This window comes from Rutilus rutilus (genome assembly GCF_951802725.1).
Source record: "Rutilus rutilus genome assembly, chromosome: 24".
NCBI classification, from domain to species: Eukaryota; Metazoa; Chordata; class Actinopteri; order Cypriniformes; family Leuciscidae; genus Rutilus; species Rutilus rutilus.
This window is the reverse complement of record NC_140228.1, coordinates 14,168,153-14,194,639: the sequence shown is the minus strand read 5'-3', so window position 1 is coordinate 14,194,639 and position 26,487 is coordinate 14,168,153. Positions and strand designations below refer to the sequence as shown.

General features: G+C 37.7%; 2 protein-coding genes across 2 annotated transcripts in view; both read right to left on the bottom strand.

Annotated features, from left to right (window-relative positions):
• Positions 1–20,489, bottom strand: part of oxsr1b (oxidative stress responsive kinase 1b) — a 48,098-nt gene extending 27,609 nt beyond the window's left edge. The window contains exons 1-2 of the mRNA XM_084399439.1: positions 20,226–20,489; positions 6,852–6,964 (exon numbers count right to left, since the gene is read on the bottom strand). Of these exons, the coding sequence (XP_084255565.1) occupies positions 6,852–6,964; positions 20,226–20,295 (183 nt within the window). The 5' untranslated portion in view covers positions 20,296–20,489. The remainder of the gene's footprint in view (positions 1–6,851; positions 6,965–20,225) is intronic.
• Positions 20,490–22,369: 1,880 nt separating this feature from the next.
• myd88 (MYD88 innate immune signal transduction adaptor) lies at positions 22,370–26,311 on the bottom strand. The gene is made up of 5 exons (XM_084398715.1): positions 25,694–26,311; positions 25,000–25,122; positions 24,731–24,911; positions 24,256–24,347; positions 22,370–23,209 (listed from the first exon to the last, which is right to left on the bottom strand). Exons 1-5 carry the CDS (start codon positions 25,995–25,997, stop codon positions 23,055–23,057), a joined length of 855 nt encoding a protein of 284 aa, XP_084254841.1. The 5' UTR covers positions 25,998–26,311; the 3' UTR covers positions 22,370–23,054.
• Positions 26,312–26,487: the final 176 nt, after the last annotated feature.

Sequence of the window (26,487 nt, the reverse complement as noted above, 5' to 3'; positions counted from 1 at the left end):
GAGGTAATGTTGGCCAGAGGCCGAATCCATCACTCTGAGTGAGTTCTCCCCAAGTCATTTGATGGTGGGGGCTTACTAATGATATTATAAAGCAATTCTGCCATTTCTTTTTAGCGGTCAGGCCTAGTCTTGCTCAATTTGCTACATGCAAGGCAAAGCAATCAATAAAAGAAACTTAACTGTAAGCTTGATGCTAATGAATGGCTACATGAGTTTATACATTGTTCATTCCACAATGCTGAGCTTCATATTGTCTTATGCTGCTTTGAATGGGGACCTGAGCTTTCAAGCTATTCTATTTTATAAAATAAAAAAAATATATTTTGAAAATAATTGCTTTACATGGATGAATTTCTTTACATTATTCGGTTTTACATTTCAGCTTACTTTAGTGTGTAATGTTGCTGCTTGAACATCTGCAAAGTTACAAAGTCTACTACAAAGGGAGATATTCTCTATATCAATAAGCACTGTTTCTGAACTCCCTGAAACACTTGAGTTTTCTTCTAGAAACATACACGTTACAATATTCATCATTTAAATAATTCCCACCCGAGGCATACGAAAAAAAAGGGACGAGACCTGGTTGAGTTGCGTCGAAACTTGAGCTGAGTTGCGAAACTAGCGATTACGGTAAGGGGAGTGACATTTCAGAAACACGCTCGAAGTGGCTGACCAATCACAAGACACTAGTCCAACCAACCAATCAGAGCACATTGCGCTTTTCAGAAGGAGGGGCTTCATAGAGACAGGAACTTAACAGAGCGTTACTGTCAGACTGGGAAAAGAGGTGCTGCAATAATGTGAAATATGTGAAAAATAATGTGTATTTTCAACATTCAAGCATGAAAACCTCAGGTGTCGGTGTAAATCAGCCAAATTTGAACAGTCTTTTGAAATCACTACTCAATAGGCCAACACTACAGGAAAGACAGAAATGGCAGAAACTCAAGTAGATCAGCATACCTCAACTAAACATGTTCTAAAGTCTGCATGCAATTTACACAAACACTTCCGACTGCAAGTCTGGTAATGAAATGTAGCAAAACTGCAGTCATGTTGTAATTAAGTGCACCACTTTGCTTCAAGTAAAGGGTCGGGTTGCAATCCCCTCAATATAAAAAATGAATAAGAATAAGAAAACAGGCCATTTCAAGTTCCTGAAAAACAACTCATGGCAGTTGAACTTTCCAAGTTGAATCCTCAAATGTCCCCGTGAACATGAGCCATGTTCTCCACTGACCCAAAAAATACATTTACAAGTGCAATCATGTATACCAGTCAAGACAAAGCTCCTCCCGTGCCAACACTGTAGGGTCACTGACACCCCAACAGTGGGCCAATGGGTATGTCCCACCCCTCCGTCCCAATGCTGGATTTCATTCAACAATTTAGTCAGCTTTGGCTGGCTCCACAAAGGCTGTGTCCAGTTCCACGATAGACACCAGTTTGAGGGCGTATGAAAACAATAACGCACAGGACGGTCTTTGGACATTCAATGGCCAGTGCTCCATCTGCATTCTCACAGTAGTAGCCGAGGGTCATCTCAGCGTGGCTGGCCGATGTCTACCCGAGAGAGACAAAAACAATAGCCTGAGCAGGGAGGGTGACATCAAGAGACTGTTTGCCACCCGATTCGTGTACGTCCAGAGGACAATGAGCAAAGAAAAGCACTGAGACTCTTTGTCTGCGCTTATGTCACTGCCTTTCTGCTACTACGCCCAGTGGAAAAAAACACTTTCCTTCTTCCTCAGGGCAAATTTCTCACTTTATATATGCTGTTCTCCATTATACATTTCTATTTGCATTACATTTATGTTAAAGCCTGGGGTAAACATTTGTCAATTTGTTTATTCATGTAAAATTTTATGCATCGAAACTATCCGCACATCTATGTGCATTTTCTTAAACATATTCACTTAACTTTGACCCACATATATTTTACAGTGCCCTCATGCCTTTATGATACACACACACACACACTCTCTCTCTCTCTCTCTCTCTCTTTCTCTCTCTCTCTCTCAACAAGCTCCTTTTTCATTAGCTCGAAAATCAGATAAAAACAGATCAGCAGGATATTTAGCTGATTCACTTTCAGAAAAGCACAATCATTTTTTAAGAACATTTACTTTAAGATCTGTAAAAGGAAAATCGCTTTCCAGAAGAATTGCATCAAAATACTACCTCATTTACATAAATGTCAGATATCTTAATAAAAAAGGATGCGAAAAACAAAAAACATATTGACTATTGACAAGTATTACGATTACATCTCAAACTGCTGCTGTTTAGTAAAACAAAAATGATCTGATACAGAATAATAATAATAATAATAATAAGCATTTTGTCCAGTTGCATATACTGAAGAAGACCTTTGACCATAATTGCAATTAAATCATTTAATAAATAATTATGATAAACATTTAACACCTCGTACTGCATCTGTATAGTAATATAAAAATAATATAATACTGAATAATAATAATTGTATAATAAAAAACTGAATATTAAAATTATTATACAACAGTAATGTTTTGCATTTGGTCCAGTTGCAGAAAACTGAATTAAAAAAACACTCCACCGTTTTTTGAAATAGGGCTTATTCACCTTCTTTCCTACATTTAGATAGGTGGGCAAATGCATTTTTGTCTCAGTGCATGCATTATTTTAGTTTGACAGGGTCGGCGCTAGCTTAGCTTAGCATAATGAATGGAATCCTTTGTTGCCAGCTAGCATGTCCTGAGTAAAAGTGATATAAAAAAAAAAAAAACCCAACCTAATTACTTCTTGTGGCCTGCGTATTCACAACGAGTACAAATAGCGATGCAGATTAACACTAGGCGATTTCCTAGGCAGATATTGACTTATATATTAAGGACTATATTAGGGGGAAGCACAGGCGAAGCACTGCTACTTGGGCGTGATATCTCTGCACCCAAGTAGCAGTGCTTCGCCTGTGCTTCCCCCTAATATAGTCCCAAGTCAATATCTGCATAGGAAATTGCCTAGTGTTAATCTGCATCACTATTTGTACTTGTTGTGAATACGCAGGCCACAAGAAATAATTAGGTGGTTTTTTTTTATTTTATATATTACTTTTACTCATGACATGCTAGCTGGCAACAAAGGATTCCATTCATTATGCTAAGCTAAGCTAGCGCCGACCCTGTCAAACTAAAACAATGCATGCACTGAGACAAAAATGCATTTGCCCACCTATCTAAATGTAGGAAAGAAGGTGAATAAGCCCTATTTCAAAAAACGGTGGAGTGTTCCTTTAAGGCATTTGACCATATCGCAATTTCAATTTTCAACATCATTTTGATTAACATTTGACAAATGATTATGATATACACTTAACATATCGTACTGCTTATGTATAGTAATACAAAAATCATATAATACGGAATAGTAATATAATAACCGTGTAGCCAAAACCATCATATTCAAAAGGCTGATATCTTTGAACATGTAGTTTGAATATGTTATGAGTGACACATTCCTAGGCAGCTAATCTATCTAGGAGAAATGCAGCACATTTAACCACCGTCATCTGATGGCCAATTGGCAGACATTGAAGTCATGTGATTTCAGAAGTCCTTGTCAAGTCCCCGTAGAATAAACGCTGCAGTGGTACACAGTGGGTTCACTATAGATTCAGCTTGACGTCAATGGCACTGACAGGATCTCAGCTCAGTCAGAGAGGAAAATTGTTCCTCCCACCACAAAAGTCACACAGCTTCTGCGTTGTGACTTGTTTGGATTGTCCTGTTTTTTTTTTTGTTTTTCGCTGCTCCTGCATGTTGGGAAGAACTAAAGCATGCTATACACCAACAAATTGGCCTGATCATAAGTGAAATTGACCCAAACCTTGAAGGAATTTCCTCAGAGTGCAGCACTTGATGCAGATTACATGCAATAGCTGCTCTCGCTCATTACGGGAGCAATCTGGCTTCAATTTAATGCCTCCTCTGAGTTTAAGAGAGCGCTCGGCATATCATAACGGCAAAGAAAGCATCAGAGGAAACCTGAACTGCGTATTTTCCCTCTGACCCTAACTCTACAAGAATCTCCTGTTAAGGGTTTACTTCAGTTCAGCTGGAAGAAAGTCTCCATTTACAGACTTTTTTCTGAAATATATGAGGGCAGGACTAGGGATAACATCTCTAACGACTTCTAACCCCTCTGTAAGACACCTGGACATGGGAAAAACTGAGATTCTGGTAGCCTCCCGCAGAGAGCTTGTAAATGAGGAATATGAGCTTTCCCAGTGAACGACGAAATCGGCTCCGCCTGGTCACGGGGAAATGTATGACCTTTTGAGCTCCTTGAGGAGTTGACAGATGAAATTAATAAGATGGGAAGGGGAAAGGATGTGTGTAGAAACTTTAGGACTCGTGTATGGAAACTTGAACTTGACCAGAATGTAGAAAAACGGGGAAACTTTCAAACCAAATGGTGGTTTAGGGCATTTTCAGACCTGTAAATCAGGTTGCTTTGTTCCGAAACAAGGACTTAATGTTGCATTTTCTTCTTGGATCGGTTCGCTTTCACAAGTCATCATTTCAAAGCATACCAAAATGTGTTTATGCAAGTGAGTAAAACTGTTCTCTGATTGGTCAGAGTTCACCTGTTTACGTTCCTTTGAGTCATCCGTTTCCTTCTCATCTCAACCGAACCGCTCCAGAGTTTGCTTTCAATCAGGTTGAGACAACCTCGTTCAGGCGATCTCGGAGCGATTGTTTTGGTGCGGATCTGAGCGTGATTGCTGTGTTCATATATGCCTAAATGAAAAACCGAACTAAAAAGAAAATGCACCAGGTCCCGAAACAAACACTCCAACACTGAGCCAGGTGTGAAAACGCCCTTGGAACTGGACGATTCTTTAAGTTCTTTAATGACTGGGATGAAGTCTTAAATTAGTCAATGTTGTGATTCACACAGAAGTTGCAAGGGGGAAAATTCTGACTAGGAAATAAAAACTCTGTCATAAAACTGGAAAACAACACAAGGGATTCCCTTTGGTCCAGTTAATAATGGTTTCCAGGCAATCTGGAAATGTTAGAATCCATGTGTTAGCTCTTTTCCTCGCATGAAATATTTCTGATTCTCATTTAAATTTCACACAAGGAAGTTTTTATAATAATAACGTTATAATAATACATTTTAATGACATAATTATGTTTTTACTCGTTTTTTGGAAACATAAACATTTAAATGGTGGCTGTCATAAAAACAACAGATTTATTCAAAAATACATTAAATATTGAACAGGTTAAGTAAAAATTAAATGATATGCAGTGCATATATTTAGCAAAATACTCCTCTCTAGGTTAAATAAGTTTAGCAGACTAACATGTTTTGAATGTTTTTTCTAAGATAAATGTAACATTACGTGACATCTTTCGGCTGTTTAAACGCTGATTGAGCGATCACACGAGACATGATACAGATTTCTGTAAGTTGTACTGTATCTTTCTGATGTTCATTCATGTTTATATTTCAAGCTGTAACTTAAAGCGGATAGGACGATCAGTTCATGTGCCGCTTGAACTGAGGCGCCACGACAATCTGTCACGACACATTAAAGAGCGCCAAAGCAGTATTTATTGTTTGAATTTCACAACAAAATTTACAGAATTTGAACGCTAAGACTTTGTTTTATATCAGAAGCCACAAAGCTTATTGCGATTTATTGGGTGAGAGTTGCATTACAAAGCTTTGTTCATTCATCAACTGACTGAAAGATCAATTCTTGGGATTTAATCGATATTGGTTCTTCAAAATGAGAATGGATTCAAATCGAGAAATCAATATTTTTAACCACGTCTGGCGGAAACCTTGTATCTCCAAAAATGCTCATTTTCAGAAAATGGAAATAAAACCCTGTATTTTAAACACTGCGCTGTGAAAGTTGATATTGTGGCTTTATATGTGGTCAGACACTTGCATGTGTCATTCTTTTATTAACAATTTAACGAAATCAAGCTCAAATGGAGTTACAAGGTTTCACCAACTTACAAGTTACAGGTTATAAAGTTTACTGGAGCTACGTGGGTGCTAATTTTTTTTCAAAAAACATCCATGTTATTAAGACGAAGTGCTACGGACAGGCTATTTAAGATAAAACTGGCTATAGGACAAATGCTAGACTAAGACACTCTTCTCTGCTACTCAAATACATAAAACAGTGTTTATTGAGTAAAGAAAACACTATTTATTCAAAGAACCAGTTCTTTATTTACCCTCGCATTGCAAACAAGCAGAGACGGTCCAAAAATATGTGCAGCACTGAATTCACGATAGAGGCGGGACGGATTAGGTTTTACCGACAGTTTGAGGATCCAATGGAGTTACAAGGTTTAGTCACACAAGCTCTTTTTAATACTTTTCAGTGGTTAGATAATTGCAAAACCCACAGACAGACGTAAAGGGTAACCGATAGTAATGATTTCTGAAAAAAGAAACAAATGAAGGTTTCTACCCAACAGCGACGATTTTCAAAATCTGTTCCCATTGCCCAAAAACACATACTGAATGTCGATAAATTGTGTCCATGCATTACAATCAGTCCTGTATGGTCATTATTCACTGTCAGCTCATTAAAGGTGTTGGCATTTATGAGCCATGACTTATTGAGTGGTATTTCTCATATGCAGCCTTTAAATGTTGCACAGATGGGATCATATCCAACAGCTTTCATACATTTAAGCAGAAATGTCTCGAATCGTAAGTCGACATGAAATGGAATTCTCAACCCATGTTACTTCCATTCTTGTGATAGTTTCTTCAAACGCAACAAACTAAACAACAACAGGTGCCATTTAAGTATGTGGTAACAAGTTCAATACCAGGAGCTCATCCATGCTTGTCTGACATTTTTCCAGATTGATGCGTTTGATGGCGACCTTCTCCTTCCTGGGCACACAGTAGGCAGCCTGGACCACAGCTGTAGCTCCACTCCCTGAAACACACATGAACGCATGTTAAACTCAGAACATCAGGAGCTGCATGGGACATAAAGTCATGACAGATGGGAGAATGAAGATGAGAAACTGACTGTTAGGTTAAACATTACACATAAGGCTTGAGGGCCTTATGTGTAACCGAAATCCGTATCATATCTCGTGTAATCGCTCAATCAGTGTTTCAACCGCGAAAGACGTCAATAAAACAGCTTGTAAAAAAATGTCACATAATGTCACATTTAGGCCTACCTCAGAAAAAAACATATTCAGTGACCATAAACTCGATAGTCAGCTAGAAAAATTTACTTTGCTAAATATGTGCACCATATTCATTACAATTTTTAATGTTCTTCAATAGGCCTATTTCATGCATGTCAAGTTTTTAAGGCAACCAATATTTAAATGTTTCTATTTCAAAAAATGAATTGGAATAGAATTATGTAATTGTAAAGTTAGTATTATAACTATTATTATAAAACTTCCTTGACTGTAATTTAAGTGTTTGCAGATGAATCAGTTCATTTTAACCTTCAATATTATAGTAATGTTGTACCTGTATAGTTTACAGCATAAGTTGAGATTTTTTTCCTTGAGAAAATTTGCCATGTACTGTACATGATCTATATCTAAATAACATTTTATTTAACTGAAGATCTGTCAAATTTAAGAATAGAAACTTTAATGGGATTATAACAATAACTTATACTTATAAAAATAAACTTAGTGGGGAAAAAAAAATTCAAACCAAAGATCAAAAAGCTGATATCGACAGAAACATCACTAAATATTATATACAATACAACACCTTATTAAAGGCACGGCTAAATGTGACATGTATTTTATTGGGTTTACGTGAAGTTTAAGTTATATAAATATATTTTTAAGCCTATATTAAATTATATTCGCTTTCATTTCATTAATGTCGAATGGCTATAATTACTCATTTCATCCACAAAAATGTAGAAAAAAAATCCATTTAATAGAGACATCAGTATCAGTGATTAGCCTTCTAACCCTTCACTCATAGTACTTAGTAAAAAAAATTAAACGTGCCATTTAATGCCATTAAACATGCATTTAAAATAAACACCAACTTTATTTTGTTTCTACATTAATTTGGGAGATTCAATGTAAAAATATGTATTAAAATCTAAAAAATATATTACAAATTTCAATGTTAGGTGAATTCTAAACAGAAAAATTTGTGATTAGTTATTTTTTTCTGACAAAACTAAAATACAAAAAAATCATTCATAACAATTCAATTAATTTAAAACTAATAAAATATTAATAAAAATAATATTTATATTTAAAATGCTGTTATATTAAAATTGTTATACTTTTTTGTTGTATGAATGACAAATGTTTATTACCGTGTCAAAAAGCAGAAATACAATAATGATTGGTTCTGCACATCGGTTATGAGACATTTTAACAAAGAATATTGCTCATTAAAAACAATAACATCTTTCTCTAGCCATTACACTTACTCCCTGGGAATGTGTTAAATAAAAGCTGACAGCTAAATGCTAAATCAAAACATTCCTCTGTCACTGCAGCATTGGACATTTATTCGAGAAGACTATTAAATCCTAACAGACTATAAGTCGAAGGATTTGAGCGCTATACTTGGCTTTCAACTTTACTGCAGAGGTTAATCTCCAGAATGCTTTAATGAGGTTCTGTTCATGGCACCACAGAATGGCACAGGAGAGAAAGCAGACAAGACACTTCAGGAGACAGTTATCCTTGAGAACGCAAGGTTGTCCTAGTCCACACATCCTGAATAATAGAAGACAAGACTCTACGGGGGCCCGAGACCCTCGTAAATCAGCAAGCACCTATGTTTCCACTGCGAGCTGAATATAAATGACATATTATTGTGCTGGTATGAGGCAGAGGGAATTTTTTTTAATCATCTTTAATCAACTACTCAAACTCCATATGGCCTAATAATAACAAAAACCTCATTGTTTAGCATTTTGATTGCACCAGCAGGGCACCATGGATTAGGGGAACAAATCTGACAACAATTCTCATTTTCTGAACTGAACTGGTTTGACTAGTTTGTGTACAGCCAAACACAGTTATTGGAGAATTTGAAGCACAATGATGAGATTGAGTTGAAGTGGTATAGCCAAAATGTTACTAAAATGTGCTGACAGCAATCCCATTAATCACATCCTGGCCTCCAGACGGATGTTGGTCCCCAGCATTGGCCCTCACAATGCAAGCTGTGAATACTACAGTACAGGTCACCCGGGATGTTCACCGTTCATAAATCAGAGAGCTATATTTTACCCTATGCTATACATTAAAGGAGCACAGTGCACATGATGAAAAGATGCCTGTGCCAACAGCATGAGTTTAAGTATAAATTCCTACAGACAAACAAACAATCGGTTGTTAGGGATGATTCAGGAAAGAATGTACTAAAGTTGGCATGAAACAGAAGTTGCAATAGTCTTTTCTTCCCCATTGTGACGTATATTCATGTAAAACTGCTTCTCATACAAAACAAAAAACGTAGGGTGGGACTTGATTTTGTCCACTGGATGGTTGTGGTTTGCTATTGCCGTGATCTCAGTAAACGTCATCAGAGAAGAGAGAATATAAAAAATATGTGCATGAATACATCATTTTAATTAAATGCTGCAATATTCCATAAAAATAAGAATTGTCCATTTTGATTTCATGGCAATAATCATCAGCATTGGTCGATATGTAATTGTGTACCCTCATGTCCCCCATTTTACATTAATTTAATCAGCTCCCAGTCAGCAGTGGTGAGAATTGGTCCAACAGTGGTCCGAGGAGGGACAAACCAGCGACAAACACAAGGCTTTTCGATGCACAAGGGCAACAAAGGCAATCCCGTCTGGTCCGAGCCAACAGAAGGTCTGCTGTGGCACAAGTCGCACAAATATGTTTAATGATGGTTATGGAGGAATGTGTCACAACAGACAACAATGTTGCTGGGTAGCTGCAGACCAACCAGAGTGTCTATGATGACCCCTGTCCACTGTCCAAAGCGCCTACAATGGGCACATGAGCGTCAGAACTGGACCTTGGAGCAGTGGAAGAAGGTCGCCTGGTCCGATGAGTCCCGTTTTCTTTTACATCATGTGGATGGCCGTGTACGTGTGCGCCGTTTACCTGGGGAAGTGATGGAACCAGGATGCACTGTGGGATGACGACAAGCCGGTGGAGGGAATGTGATGCTCTGGTCAATGTTCTGCTCTGCTGGGAAACCCTGGGTCCAGCCATTCATGTGGACGAAAATTTGACACGTGCAACCCACCTAAACATTGTTGCAAACCAGGTACACCCCTTCATGACAACGGTGTTCCCTGGTGGTAAATGGCCTCTTTCAGCCCCCTTCCACACTGCACACATTGTTCAGGAATGGTTTAAGGAACATGATGAAGAGTTCAAGGTGTTGCCCTGGCCTCTAAATTCCCCAGATCTCAATCTAATTGAACATCTGTGGGACGTGCTGGACCAACAAGTTCGATCTCCACATCGCAACCTCCAGGACATGAAGGATCTGCTGCTAACGTCTTGGTGCCAGATTCCACAGGACACCTTCAGGGGTCTGGAGTCCTTAGCTGTTTTGGCAGCATGCGAAGGACCAACAGCATATTAGGCAGATGGTCATAATGTTTGAAACTTTTGGATCATCAGTGAACGCTACTGTTCTAAAAAATGTTCTTTGTTTAAAAAAGAAATAAATGGTTTTACTTCTAAAGGATGCATTAAATTTCAAAGTAACAGTAAAGACATTTATGTCATAAAAGTTTTCAATTTAATAAATGCTGTTCTTTTGAACTCACAGAAAATAGAAATAGAAAACAAATATTTTAAACTAATAATATTTCACAATATCGGCGTTTTTAAATGTATTTTGATCAAATAAAAGCAGCATTGGTGAGCATTAGCGACTTCTTTCAAAGACATTAAAAAAAATCTCACTAACCCCAAACCTTTGAACGGCTAGTTTATATCAAACGTTTAATATCGTTTAAGCGCTCTCTAACTGTTGATGCTTCTTAACTTCCTTCTGTCTCCAATAAACGTGTCAAATATCTCACACAGAGGGAAGTAATAAAACAGCAAAAGCAGCCTAGCAACCCAATAACAAATATAATAAAGTCATGATACTTCATTATATAAACATAATAAAGTACTGAAAACAACCTGTGAATATCAAAGACATACTTTTATATGGTCAGTTATTAGACGTCAATATTGCAGGTGTGTTCGGTGCAATAAAGTTCCCAAGTTTTCGCCCTAGTCGAAAATCACTACAGGATTTTACGGAGGCCTGTTGCTGCTTTCTTAATCGAATGATTCAATATTACGTTACCAGGTTACGGGCCTAAGAAAAATTAAATGAAGAACCACCAGCTGATGCTGTGTAGCTGCTTCCCTAATTATCCGCAGAAAAAGAGGATATACGCCTGGTTTTAATCAAGGATTTTGATTCATTCTGTTTGATTCATTCAGCCAAATGTTTACCAAGATTACCAAGATGCACAGACAATGATCTGACCACAAGTGCCTGGAGACTGAACAATACCAAATGTATCTGATCCCAGGTTTATAAAATCTGAATTATTAATTTCTTCCTCCTTCCTACTTGATGTCCCATTAGAAAGGATGTGAAACTTCATGAGGGAGTTTAGGAGGAGATAAAGGTTTATGCTAGCCTTCAATTACTTTCCAGTATCCATTAAATGGTCTAAAGTGGAGTACGACATTTGATTTAGGAAAGTACATTATGGAAGACACAAGTATTGAACAAGTCCAAATCGACTGGTCATAAAAGGACAAAGTGTGGAATTTGACTTCTTTGCGATACACGACCCAATAGACCAGCATCTGAAATAGGCTGAGGTCCCTCAGAGCGGTGTGAATGTGTTCCTTCATGCATAACTCTCTGTTTGTGCTACCTTGAGTCAGCTTGTTCTCTCAGGAGTCCTTTATTACATTTCCTAGGCTTGCATTCCACACACTATTCTGGGCCGCACTGAGACATGTCACACTTAGGGAGCTTCGTACAAGAGAAAAGCTCTGATGGAGCACTTGATGCACAGGAATTCGTAAGATTCACTTTGAGGGCGAATTGGATTTCGGAAAAGACCATCTGGACAATTGGTGGAGAATGTAGCAGAAATCATGACGTGATTTTCGCAAAACCTTCGAAATAACAGCAATGATAGCAAAACATGTCTTAACATACAGCATGACTGGTGTAGTCCAATTCCTGAACAAATGACTCACATGAACCGGTTCTATTTAATGAATCAAAAACATACAGTGCAACCGGTGTAGCCTGATTCAGAAACTGAATGTATGACTCATATGACTCATATGAACTGGTTCTTTTAACTGGATTCAAAGCTTTCAACATAACCTGTGCAGTCCAATTGATGAAGATGAAGTAAACCAAAAACATACAGTTAAACCAGTGAAGTCTGATTGATAAGGAAAGTTAAATCATAAGAACTGATTATTTTTAGTGACATACAGCACAATCACTGTAGTCCGAATGCTGAAGAAAGGTAGTCATTTGAACTGGTTCTTTTTACATACTCTCAAAAAGCATAGTGTAATCAGATTCATGAAGAAAATAAGTGTGTTCGACTTGAAGTGGCACTGCGCAGACTGATCGACGTATAACAATACCACAGTAGTGATTCGAAAGCACGGGTCTCGCATTGTCATACAGCACGCAGGGGCGGTTCTAGACCGTTTTTAGGTGTTTTGTCTGTCATCTCAGCCCCCCTAAAACTATAATTGCCTATCTCAAAGATCGAGCCAGAACTGCTTAATTTTCTTTAAGAAAGTTTATTACTTTCACGTGTTTTAAGTATTATCAGTTTAAACATTCAAGTGATTTTAAGCCATTCAAGGGCAAGACGCAGTGAAATTTAATTAATAAGGGAGGGCTAAGAAGGGCTAAGCCACCCTGAAGACCGAATCCTAGAACCGCCCCGTCATACACAGATCGGTCTGCGCAGCGCCACTTCAAGTTGAACACACCTAATGACTCATATGCTCTCAAAAGGGAAAAAGAATTTCCAACTCAAGGCAACATTGATAAACACAGCTTCTTTTTCGCCTTACAGTCACAGACTGTCAAACAGCAGTAATCAAACATTTCCAGTCTAGAACAGTGAAGGACTGTGGAAGCTGAGAGGAACAGAGCACGGGTCTGACTCCATCCGAGGAGACTCTGTGCTCTCTGAGGTGGAAAAAACAGCTAGGATCAGTAAAATAACAAGACTCCAATTCCCCTGGGAAGATACCAACACAATGGTTCAGCTGAGTATGCTCCAAACTTCAGCGGAGAGTGGAATAAGAGAAGTACCCGAGAAATCCTCCTGGATTACATGGTTTAATACACACGGATCCAGCTAAAACAAATCTTTGTCTGTGATTAACAGTAACGTGGACGAAGCAAATCAGACAAACCCATCCTTGGCTGGAAGACAAAAGGAAACGTTGACTAATTTCAACTCTATTTAATGTCACGCTTTTAATGGAAAGAACATGTGCCTGCCTTCAGTTTCAATTCTATGAAATTAAAGCTGTTCACAAGTTCTCAGAATTGCAGTGGGAGGTGAAACATACTGTTCTACACACTGCATTGTGTTTACAGCCTAAAAGTGGATGGTAAACTAAACACACATGGCCTATATCATAACACTGCAATTGTGTTTTAGAAAAAACTGGCGAAACATTTTCTGCTCGTATTTTGATGAATGCCCAGTAAGTTCTGAACAGACTGTACTAGAGGTTCGGTCAAAATGTTAATTGTTGCTGTCTATTTTAAAAGGTTTTATTAATTTTAAGGATTTTTTTTTTTTAATGGTTTGAATGAATGATTCAATGACTTAAGGCCTGTTCACACCGGGACGAATTTCGCGCGCGATATTCGCCGACGTTTAACGCCTCGCGACTAAACAAAGGGCGCCAATGTGAGTGTGCACACCGGCGCGAAAAACGGCACGCGTAAAAGCGTCATTTAAAAAAAAACGCCTCGGGTTTGTTTTTTTGGTTTGACGCGCCGTGTCAAAAACTATCCGACCAATGAGATTGGCGCTTTTGCTCACGTGTCTGGAGCTTCTGAAGTTACAGTAAAACACAACTTGGGGGTGCTCAAACACAAACGGTCTTGCCGTGCACACGTACGTAACGGCGAAGAAGATATACACCAAGTAGCGTCTACACTGCCGGGAAGAAATAAGACGAGGAAGATGCAAGGCAAGATGAGTGTAGAGCTGCTGGTCTCGTTGGTGTCGGAACATAAAGAACTATATGACAAACGCGACAGCGACTACAAAAATCTTGATAAAAGAGAATTGTTATGGAGTGGTTTCTGTTTTACATTAAGCGCCATCTAATGTCAGGGAATGAATTTGCATGTTCACTCGGCTCATCGTCAGCGAAAATCGATTGGGTGTGAACACAAAAAACGCGTTGAAAAACGCTGGCGAATAACGCGTGCCGATATTCGTCCCGGTGTGTAGGGCCCTTTAGGCTACTCATAAATACTTAATTTGTTTCGTTACTGGATGAAACAAACTTTTCTTTCATTACTAGATCAATCAACCTTTTTGAACGAATCTCTTGAATGAATGATTCAATGACAAACACATCTTTTAACAGTCACTTGTCGCCATCTAGTACCGCAATTTGCAGACCAATTACAAAGTAATTGATATAATTGTTATTTGAAGCCCAAGTTTTTTGAAGCCCAAGCCCAAAACATTGAATTACTCGATTTTGATCGCTACCGTCAGTGTTAATATCTGTTTCGTACCTATACATGACAACTGATTTCTCTGGGTCAGTGGCAGCGCGAGCACAGATTTGAATGTTTCAATGTGAATCTGTCAAAGGTTTACTAGACACTGACGAATCGCTGTCATTTAGGAATAAGATTGTGTGGGTGGTTGATTAATCGTGCAGCTGTTTCAGATAAGTCACCTGACTGTCATATATAATCCACCCAAGTCCTCCTAGGAAGTAGTTTTGTGCAGGTAATTAGCTTATTTTGTTGTAAATAAAAAAGAAGCCTGACATTAGCCCCTTTTACAAATACAGTCTGGTTAAAATCCACTTACTGGTAAATCACCGGTAAGAGATCATGTGTGAACAGAAAAAAAAAGAAAAAAAAAAGAGATAAATCGGTTCTGCAATGAGTATCCCAGAATAAACCCTGACAGGGTGATCAGGACCCAGACGTGAAGCAGATTTATTAGGTCTTTGAATGCAAAGCTTCCGCGTAGAAAGCAGTTGCTAGCAAGCGTCAAGTTCAGTTGCTAGCAAGCTCCGCAAGTTTCTCATTCGTCAAAGTCAACAGTACCATTCACAAGTGGCTAAATATGTCTTTCGTCCAACCTTTAATGCATGTGTTTTTCCCCAACCCATTTTATCATCCACAAAGAAAAGGGTCTGATGACTTACGAACTATTTGAGGTATCATTTGTGTCCATAGAACAATGGTGGAGGATGATTTATGCACTGAACATCAACATTTACGGTTAGGGTGTGTTCAGATCTCTAACCGTAAGTATGAGCAATAAATAGAGATGCTTTGCTAAGCAGTAAGCACTATTAATAATTACAAGGTGGCTGATGAAAACTAAGTGCTTATTTTATTTCACATATACTGTAGTCACATTATTTTAGTGCATTTCTCTAAACCAAGTGAAGCAATACTTGGAATACAAGAAAACAGGGCCTTCATAAAAGCTGCTCTGGTCAGCAACTACAGCTTCCAGCTGGGCTCAACACCACTGGCCAGTTTACACAAGGATTCAGACACACAGAAATGCTTAGCACCATAAAATGAGCCCAAATAAAGCGACAGAAGAGCAACCAGCTCCTTTATTAGTCTATGCTTATCAAGCCTACATTATCCTGTAAATCAAGACTTCTCAATTCATGATTCAAGAGATTTAGGATTGAAGATTAGTACACTGCAATTAATTTTTTACCGAAACACAGAAACTTGAATTTGTGTTTTCATTCAGCCGAAAACTGAAGCCAAATTAAAGTTTAATCAAACAATCAAATCAAATTTAATCATCATCAACACTCAAATAAAAGCTGCCCTCAAATGATATATTGAAAGCTGAGTTTGTTTCATATCAAAAGTAACAAAGCACAAAGAGGGTACAGTAAAAATTTCCTGGGTTATTTTTTACTCTCTTGCGATTATTGGATGGCATGGCAAACGTGCTATAAATAATGCACAGTGAAGTTTTGTTCCCGCATCAACTGAAAACAGCATAAGCCGCCTTTCCACCGAAATTAGCCGGAACAATTTGTCACACGAACTTTCCCCCCCCCGCAGACCTGTTGCTTTCTGTCTAAAGGTAAAGATTAGGCAAATTAGTCCGGTGATGTAGGACTGCACGCACCGCAACAGATTTTTAGCCAATCAAAATGCATCATGAACTCAACCAATCATCATGTTGAGCGCCCAAGTCCCATCCCCGAAAGTACCTGAACTTAAGTACTACCTCGCAAGCAGGAACTTCATTGAGACCCTGGTTCCTGCGGTCGAAACACACCAAGTACCACAAAGTTCCTGGGGAAAGTTCCTGCGGTGGAAACGCGGCTATTGACTAAAAGACAGATTGTGGGATTCAAGAATTGATGTAAGAATCGGTTCATGAGAATGAAGTTTGATTAAAATCGAGAAAATGATATTGTCAGCAAAACCCTATACACAGCTGACGTTTACTTGTTGTAGCTTATCCACGCTGTGCGCACAAAATAGTTACTATCCATGTTTCCATCCACCTATTTTTATGTGCATTTTGGGATATCGCATAAAAAAAAAATGTACGTGCTCAATTTGAGTCAGATGCATTTTTTATCCGATAAGAAAACATGCACAAACTACGATGGAAACACATTTACCGTATGCGCATCAAAAAAGTCATGTGACTTTGTGCGAGGGGACGTCATAACTGGATTATGGATCGGTCATAACCGGACCAATCTTGTTGCAAAGCATCTGAAATGCTGTTTTGGTCATTCTGAAATGACCAATTCAAATAATCAAAATAATTTTTAAAAAACCCGGGACAAAGTCTGTCGTCAAAGTGATATTCTCATTTTGCGCATAAGTTAAATTCGCAACTTTGGATGGAAACTTAGCTATTGACAGTCAAAATGGCCATTTCAGAAGCTCTAACAAAGACATCAGATGTACAAAGACGGTGCAATCATATTATGTGAAAAGCGCAATATAGCAGAATAAAAGTCCCGCCTTCCAAATAAGCCCATAAGCCCATCGCCAGTTGGTAAAGTCATTGCGTCACTGCAGCTGCCGTTAGAAGCTCTAGTTGCGATAGAAACACTCAGTGTTCTGAGACGCGTGCTATGACTGCACATGAGCATTGGCTGGTCCAGCCTGAAAAACACCGTTTTTTGTCATGATTAGTAAACCGTTGTCAGATTTCATTGGTGATTTCAAATATGAAATTTAACCATAAGCCTAGTGAACAGCTTTGGAGAATCCGATGCGTCCCCATTAAAAGAGATAGGAGCTGTACAAGCATGACTAAAATAGCTGCCCGAGAGGCGTTTCAAAGATGGCCGCCGAGTGAAATGACTAGCCATAACGGGACTTTAGAGCTTATTAAACGTCACTGTTTCAATTATTTTGGTCCTGGGAAACCTGGGAATGAGTTTAAAGACAGAATAGTAACCGTCCGAGACTGCGGTTAAAGTACAGTATGATTATAACAAGATACTGAAGCTTGAGATGTCCAACCTTAAACTTAAACTCCAGAAGGTGTACAATCAAACTCGCCTCTAGCATGAACTCCTGTTTTAGCACGTCACGTCACATGCCAGGTTACAACAAAGAAGCAATTCTGAAGGTGCATGCTAGAGGGCACAACATATCCTCACAGGGAGACAGACAGGGGATTTGGGGATAATAACTAAATCTTTTGGGGAAATTGCAGCTTACAAAAACAAACCCCGAAACTTTAAGGTCTAGGCTATTTCGGTGCACTTCGATAAAAAGCTTTAAAAAGAAAGAAGACTTATTAAAAGACAAGTCCAGACTAAGGATACTTTTAACATGAAGCTGAAAGATGATACATTCCTCTTCCACAAGCTGACATGTAAGGTGTGAGGTACTTTTAGAGCTGATGAGTCAGAAAAGGAGGCATAGTAGAAAAGGTAACAGTAACAGGTTTGACCAGTCTTACATTCTCTCTCTCTCTCACACACACACACACACACACACACACACACACAGTTAGGAGACTAGACACAGGCTAGGCCCTAATGCGTAGTTAATGCGTAGAGAAAAATGCGTTTTAATTGTTGAACACATGGGCCATTTATCAAGTATATATAAAATATACCACCTAATGTTCACAGTCACTTTCAATAAAAATAAAATTAACCATTATTTCAAAAAGTTTTTTCTTTTAATATTAATTCTTAAACTAAATTAATAAAAAAATATATGATTATAATACAAATTTCTAAATATCTGTTTCCAGAGAAGGGCAAGCAAAAATCTATATTTTATGTGATGCAATTAGTTGTGCATATTATTAATCCATTGTTTTTGTATTATTAAAACATGAAACTATAATAGAGGATGAGGGCAATTTATTACCAATTTAATACTAAAAAAAAGTGGTTAAAGTTTGAACTGCATTATGAGTTACTCTGGCGAGAGCTTTACAGCTTTGGAAACTAGTAAAACACGGAACATGCAAAAAGCTCCCTTTGGGGTCTAAAGCTCTGGAAAGAAGTATGTCAGGTATCAGATGACTCTTCCAGCACTCGTGTGACTCCATAGAGGAGGTAATCTCATGCTAAACCCTGCGATGTAACGAGATTAAATCAAACAGTAAAGTCCTCAGAGAATGAAGAGAGTAACACATGGAAGAAGATCATGCCTAGAAAGCAGATTTGGAGAACCTCACTGACTGGCTGTAAAAACTTGCTCGCTGGTCAGTCATGGATCATCAAAAAGAGTTACAGCTTATAACAGTGTCTTTATGGCCACACGACAAGAGGGTGGTGGAAAATGTTAAGCCACATATGGTGCATTTATTACAGAACAAGTAGGAGAAACCCAGTCAAACATCTTGTTCAATGCATCCCCAGACGAAACCACCAGTTATTTATTCACTAACTGAATATAAAGGTCATACAATTGTCAACCAAAACACTATCTAGTCCATGAATAAATAAATATCACATGATATTTATTTATTTATTACTTTCCACTGATATAAATGTGGAGCGATGACCCATGCATGAATGGAATGTTACAGAGGTTCGTATAGAGTCTGCGCGCGCGCGCGCACTAGTTTATGACAGCATGTGCTCGTGCTGAACGTTCTCTGTGCTGTGGGTTTTTGAGACCCACAATGAAAAGACGTACGGTTCTCACCGGTCTGACATATGACTCGGTTCTAAATTAAGCAGACCATGCTAACTCTTAGAAATGTTTCAACAGTCATCTGTAAACAAACGCCGAGTACAAGTACTAGTCAGTAAGCAGTTTTTAACCAAAGGTAAAAGTGGGCGGTACCACAATTCTGTCAACCAATAGGTGCACTACAATATACTGAGAATTGAGAAAATTACAGAAGGAAATAAAAAGGGTGTCATTACTGAAGAAGCGTTTACTGCACGTGTTCGGGCTTATCAACAGAATGAGGCGTTGTCGCTTGCTGAATCATTTTGCTGTTAGGCAGATGTCTTCAAATACTGCCATGCAAACTCTGTCAAACGGCTATTCACATGAGTGCCATTAAACTTCATCTACACCACATGCATTTCAGTAAGGTGGTGAACGGTTAAATATGTTTAGAGAGAGAGAGAGAGAGAGAGAGAGAGAGAGAGAGAGAGAGAGAGAGAGAGAGATTGAACTTGGCATACGTGACAGGCTTGACAACTGAAGTGGAGGTTATGAGTTTTTTGCAGACACCTATTTAACTCATTAGCTCTTAACTAAAATTAAGACTTTTTGAGTTGAAATATATGTGCTTATAACAAGTGCTAATTAGTTTAAAAATCACAAACCCTGGTTTAAATACATCATTTAAAACCCCATATTTACAGAACCACCAACCTACTGTACATTGAACAACACCAACACGCACAACTCACTTTCACGCACCGTTCTGTAGCAAATAAGAGTTCTAGATACACACAAACCTATGTGTTCACCGGCTATCATATAAGGTACACACTCACCGATCACCTCCTGCAGCTCATAGTCATCCTTGTTGATGGACCAGGGTTGGGAGCTCAGGTCCTCCGACATGTCTCAGGATTGCGTACCTTTATTTAGATCCTGATGAATCCAAGCACTGGCGTTGGGTGCTTGCAGAAAACAACGTGTAAATGTTACTGTAATCCGCAAAGCAGTAGCATTCCAGCTCCTCTCCACGATTATCTTCAATAGCCTTTCTATCATTCCCAAACTTTGCCACCAGCGCCAAAAGCCCCGCCCACCACATTCCTACACACTGACGGGCTCGATAGACGGCCATCTTGGGTGTGTAATAATCACCCTCATCATCTATTATCTCCCTTAAAATACTCACCATTGTACTGTACATGTACATTCCGGCAAAATATCACAGTTACTAGCTAATATTACATCAAAAAATGTGTGCCATTTAGTATTATGATTTTTCAGTATTAACAACAAATGTATAACTATCATTTATTTGGTGGAAACTAAAGTTATTATCATTGCAAATATTAAAAAAAGCTAAGCAAGAAGAATAATAACAATAATAGTTTACACAATAATAGAACACTACTTCGTTAGGCCTACACAAAATTTAACTAAACTTAAACGTCAGTACAGTACTACAAGAAGCATAACCTCCAAAACCTAGTTCAGCACTTTCGCATCAAGGTCAATTATTGCAAAACTTGGTGAAAAATCGTCCCTAGCTCTATTAAACTTTTAACTTCAAATAGTAATAAAGTGCATTGTAGCCATTATTTTATTTTTATTGATTTTTTTACAGTTAATTATGCCGCCATCTCGTGGAATAAACAGGACACATGCCATTCCTCAAAAAGTATTCATTTGAAAAGGTAGAAGAGTTCCAGAAATAATGAATAATTTAATCGTTTCTTTTAATTATAGCTTGAGTATTTAGTGATTAGAACATTAACAGAATGCCTAACAGGATGGTAATCGCTAAATGTAGTAATTGCTGAGGGTGTCAAAGACAATCCATATATATTTCAAATAAATTATTGGTTAATATTAATTTCTGTAAATTCATTTTAGAATGTTGGACGGAATGTGAGACAAACCAACTAATTCAACAAAACATCACAATCGAACCTGGCTAAATTCTCGTCACTTCCTGGAGGATGATGTCATTAAGCAACTGACTTTAGTTAAAGAGATTGCAAAAGACTAGAACGGAAAGTGAAATTGAGAACACAGGAAAATCCTATAAAATGAGGATCGATTACAACAACATTCCCAAGAATATTTTAATACATTTTATGCTATAAGTGCACCCGGGGACAACATGGCAAAAAAAAAAAAAACAAACAAACACTACAAACCGAGACACATCCTTGCTCTCACACCACGCAACACATTTAAAAAAGTTCCAGTCATGAAATCTGCAAGGTGTGCAGCAGAGGTTACTCCTCTTTGTTGGTTTTTCTAATCCGCTTCCAAAGAATGTATTTCTCGCTGCTTCGTAGAAACAGTTTCCATTAACAGGAAGAGTGGTAAATGTGGCCAGCAGCTTGATCTATATACAGATGTACTTGACTCTGTACACACATAAATGACCTACTATATAAAATATGATTAAGTTTTTTGATATTAATGCAAATAATATGCATAGCAGCCATATATATATATATATATATATATATATATATATATATATATATATATATGTATATATATATGTACTATATGCACAATGCTGTCATGATGTATGTCTAAACAGTGAGCACAGGAGATAAAAGGTGTGTTTTCATATAAAAATCAATAAAAAATTACCTGTATAGCTTATAAGTTGTGACACAAGCAACAATACAAACAAATACAAACCCAGTTTCATAAACTGTTAAAACATAGAAAAAAGAGGAAGCAAATCTTCTGAAATTAATTCTATGCAACAACAACAAAAAAAGATTTGAAAAAGAATTGAATCAATAGTCATAAAGTCTGATCTAACAGATCAAGCCATTATCTTTTCTGTGCAGATGAACGTGTCGTCAGAGGAAGCTTGAGGTATTCAAGAAGTGAAAACAAGGTCTAGCGACTGTGACTGCGTACCCAAGATAAAGACTGACAGTCGGTGAAATGCCGAGTAATAATGTTCATGGCAAATAGCAGAACAAACATAGTATACACAAATATATTTCACATGAATATTTTATAATACAAAACACTGCCAGTGTGAAAGACTGATTAACAACAGAGCAAAAAAGTGTTCATGTTCTTGTGTGCCCATAGTACTAAATACAGTGTTAAAAATAAAGGTTCGTAAATGACTAGCCTATGATGGTTCCATGAAGAACCTTGAAACCTTCCATTCCACAAAAGGTTCTTTAGATTATTAAAATGTTCTTCACACTAAGATGTTTCTGTAAAGAACTGTTGACTGAAAGTATCTTTGAGGAACCCAACATGGCTCGACCCAACTCCCTTTTGGAATCTTTATTTTTACGATTGTACCATCACCGCAAGAGGCTTCAATTAAAGTTTAGTGATGGCAAACCGGGAATACATTGAAATAACAGCTGGATGATTATGAACACTTAAAAACACTTAACATGAACAAAAAACGCACATTACAAACAAGAATCATTTTGGGGATTTGCTTTGAAAGCTGAGCAACCCTTTGATGAGGGCAGATGTAAATACCATAAAAAGTACCTTTCTTGAAATGTTCATAAGCCGGACTCACTAATGAGTCTGAGAAACTCTCCAAGCGGGCAAAAATCACAGAAGGTATTTTCCCTTCATCCTCCATAGAGAATAGTGTGCTTTACCAAGTGATGACTGTATAGGGGATTAGGGGAGTATTATTAGGGGAGTGAGAGCGCCTTGCCCAGTCGGCTCCAGAACCAAACCTGTGTGCAGGGTCTGGTGTAATCACAGATGGTCAGAAAACGGAGAATGCTGGGAAAAGGCTTCTTCATTGTTTTGTAGACAACAGGGATTAGGCGTTTAGAGCGAGCTCCTGCAGAAGAGACAAAACGAAAAGAACATTTCTATTATCCTTCAGTTTTCATGACATGAAATGCACACTTCAGCACAGCTTACAATATTGATCATATATAAAGAGATGAAAGAATATATAGTACAACAACTGCAGAATTCAATGGTTAAAATATAGCTGCAAGCAGCGATGACGGGCTCAATCACCACCTGTTGGCTCTAGAAAAACAAAGGTGGGCACATGCTTATATGTGGGTAAATATAGGAGGACTATTTCAAAAGCCTGTTGCAAGCGACACACTTTCTGCTGCCTGCTTCCAGGTGGTGATATGACCGTTACTCACAATAGGCATGTTCATGTGACCGAACATTCAGCTCACTTGATGCACACAGAAAATAGGAGACACTTCTGTTTTCCTTTCTTCACCACAAATTTATATCCTAGCCATGGCAGAACCAATAAGCCATATAAAGTGACTGTATATACTATATAGAAGCCATATAACGCATTTTATACTAGGCCTATATAGAAATTAAATCTTAAAAATGTAAACTGTTATCGGCTAGCTCTAATCTGCTAAATGCAACTATCAAGGTGCGGCCATTTTTTTTGTTACTCCGCAAAATCGAAAAAATTGTGGGCAAAATCACAAAATGTTGTGGGCAAAATCCAGTCATTTCAATAGGAATCAGCACGAAAAAATAATATTTGCAATTTAGCATCTTCAGTGTCTCGGCATTATGCTGTTCAAATTTGATGACAATCACATGAATCCTATTTAAAGGTTTGCTGCATGCACTGCATTCACAAAATCATTAGCTACTAGGTTTGGCTCAATGAGAACTATAAATGTAGAGAGTATCATACGCATACGTGCATGTGTGTATGACATATGCAGCAAGTTTAATATGTACCCTGTAAAAAATGGTACTGAGAGTCTGCCACCATGACCATGCCTAATTTTAAGCATGTTAAGTGTCTCAAAAAGCCCTTTGGCCCTAATAAGCTCACTTACCGAAGTAATTCAAACAGTAATGCAACTCAAATAAATATTAAAGATATTATACCTGGGCAAAGGCTGAGTGCAAACTTAGTCTGAAAGTCACAGGCATCACTGTCCAGATAGTCATCGGAAATGACCACCACCATCCTCTTACACCTATGGGGCATTTATTTTTATTATTACAAACATTACAACTGATTACAAGCATGTAAAGTAGATATTAGACAATTCATCAAGAATTTACAAATCTATGAAATAAGATTAACTGGGCATGCTCCATTATTCAAATTCCAGCCAATACTGATACGCTTTTTGAAATTATGTTATGGCTGATAAACAAATGAATCACTGATATGATATTATAAAGTATTTTGTTAAAACAAATTCAAAATAAACAACGAAAGTTATCACGACTGTATGATATACAGAAGTGATATTCAGTTTTAGAAATATTACAGCTAAATATTACAATTAAAAGTTTTGTTAAATAATTATTTGTGTGTTTGTGTGTGTGCATTCAGTGTTAACCCTAAACAGACCTTTTTTCTATGAGCTCACTGGCGATGGTCCACACACACGTGCCAGGAAGGACGTCTCGGTCAAATACACACAGCTTCAGGTTGTAGTCAGTCTGTTCCAACTGTTTGATCATCTCATGGACAAACTGGAAGTCATTCTGACAATAGCAGATGAAGGCATCAAAGGTCTCCGGTGTTAGTCCTGTTGACAATGAAGACAATGATTAGTTCGGTAAACTGATAAACAACTAACTCATAGTGCGTTCAGACTGAACAAGGAAAACACTCACCTTGTGGATCATCATACAGCGTGATTCCTTCTCGCTCCTTTGTGCGGGGCCCGCAGCTGTCCACCACTGGAACCTGGACGGGCTTCCTCAGTTGTCTTTCCATATACTTCCTGCAGTCATCATCTGTGCAGAAACACCAACAAGATACAATAACACTGAGTTGGAGACTTTCGCTACTTGTCCAATATAATCAATGCCATTGCATGTTTTAAAATGGTAGTCATGATAAGTCAGTCTTTTCTCACTCGTGGTCTTTGAGCATATTTGTGTACAAAAGATGTCATGTAATAATGTCTGTTTCCATAATAACAGAAATATAAGCTGAAATAAGAAAGTCATATTCACATAGGATAAATTGAGGGTTAGTAAATTATGGGATCAATTTTATTTTTGGGTGAACTAACCCTTTTATTAAGTAGACAAGAATTACGAATTCATTTTTCATATAAAATAATACAAACAATACTAATATTAATGATATATTTACTAAATAAAGCACTTAAATTAATTTTTATTATTTAAAATATTAGTAGCAAACATTTTAATGATTAATAATAATTGTAATATTTTATTTTAATTATTGACATAAGTAGCAACAGTAATATTAGTAAACATATGTTGTATTATATATTATTACAACAAGCTATATCACATAAAGTATATATTATAATATACAAATATATGGATTACATACCTATAATCTCTTTGAGATCTGATATAACATCTTTCCTTTCCGCTTTTTCTAAAATCGACAGTAAATTTGCTACTGTGGCCTCTGGACGAGTTTCCCACTCCGTTAAAACCTTTTCAAAGGGATAGTCTCTTTTCTCTAAATTTTTGATCTCCAGGTAGGTAAAGTCCATCATTTCGGCGACAGTCCTCCAGTCTGCTGCCACTGTGTTATGGGGATTCAAATACAGTCCCAGTTTCTTTCGAAAATTGCAGTTTAAAGCTGTTACTGGAATCTCCTCGTGGTTTATACTTAACTTTGATGCCATATTTACGGGCACAATCTCACTGGTATCCTCTGAGATTGTTAATATCCTCGTTTAACTAACAGTTACAGAAGAGAACGTGATTTAAAACATAAAAGCTAAATATATTAAGGTGTAATTTCAGTGTTCAGATTAGTGTTGTCGGTAAGATACCGATAAACTGAAGGAAATAAAAACTTACGAATATATGCTACGCAGTACAGTACAATGAACAACAACATATGTTGTTTTAAATCCAAGTGAAGATTGAGGAAATGTTCGCTAAACTAGAAAACGTCAGAGAAATGACGAAATAAGCGTTCAAGCCAATGGACTGCGAAGATTCCGGAAAAAAAGGCAGGGTCGACTGTTTCAGGATCGGCTGGTAGAATCTAGTGCGTCATAGAGAGCGCAGCAAAACACTGATCTCGGGTCTGCTTGCAAGAGCGAAACACCAAATATGGACAATTTCCGAAACTTTTACGCTAGAAAGTTGTGGAGAAAAAAAGGCTTC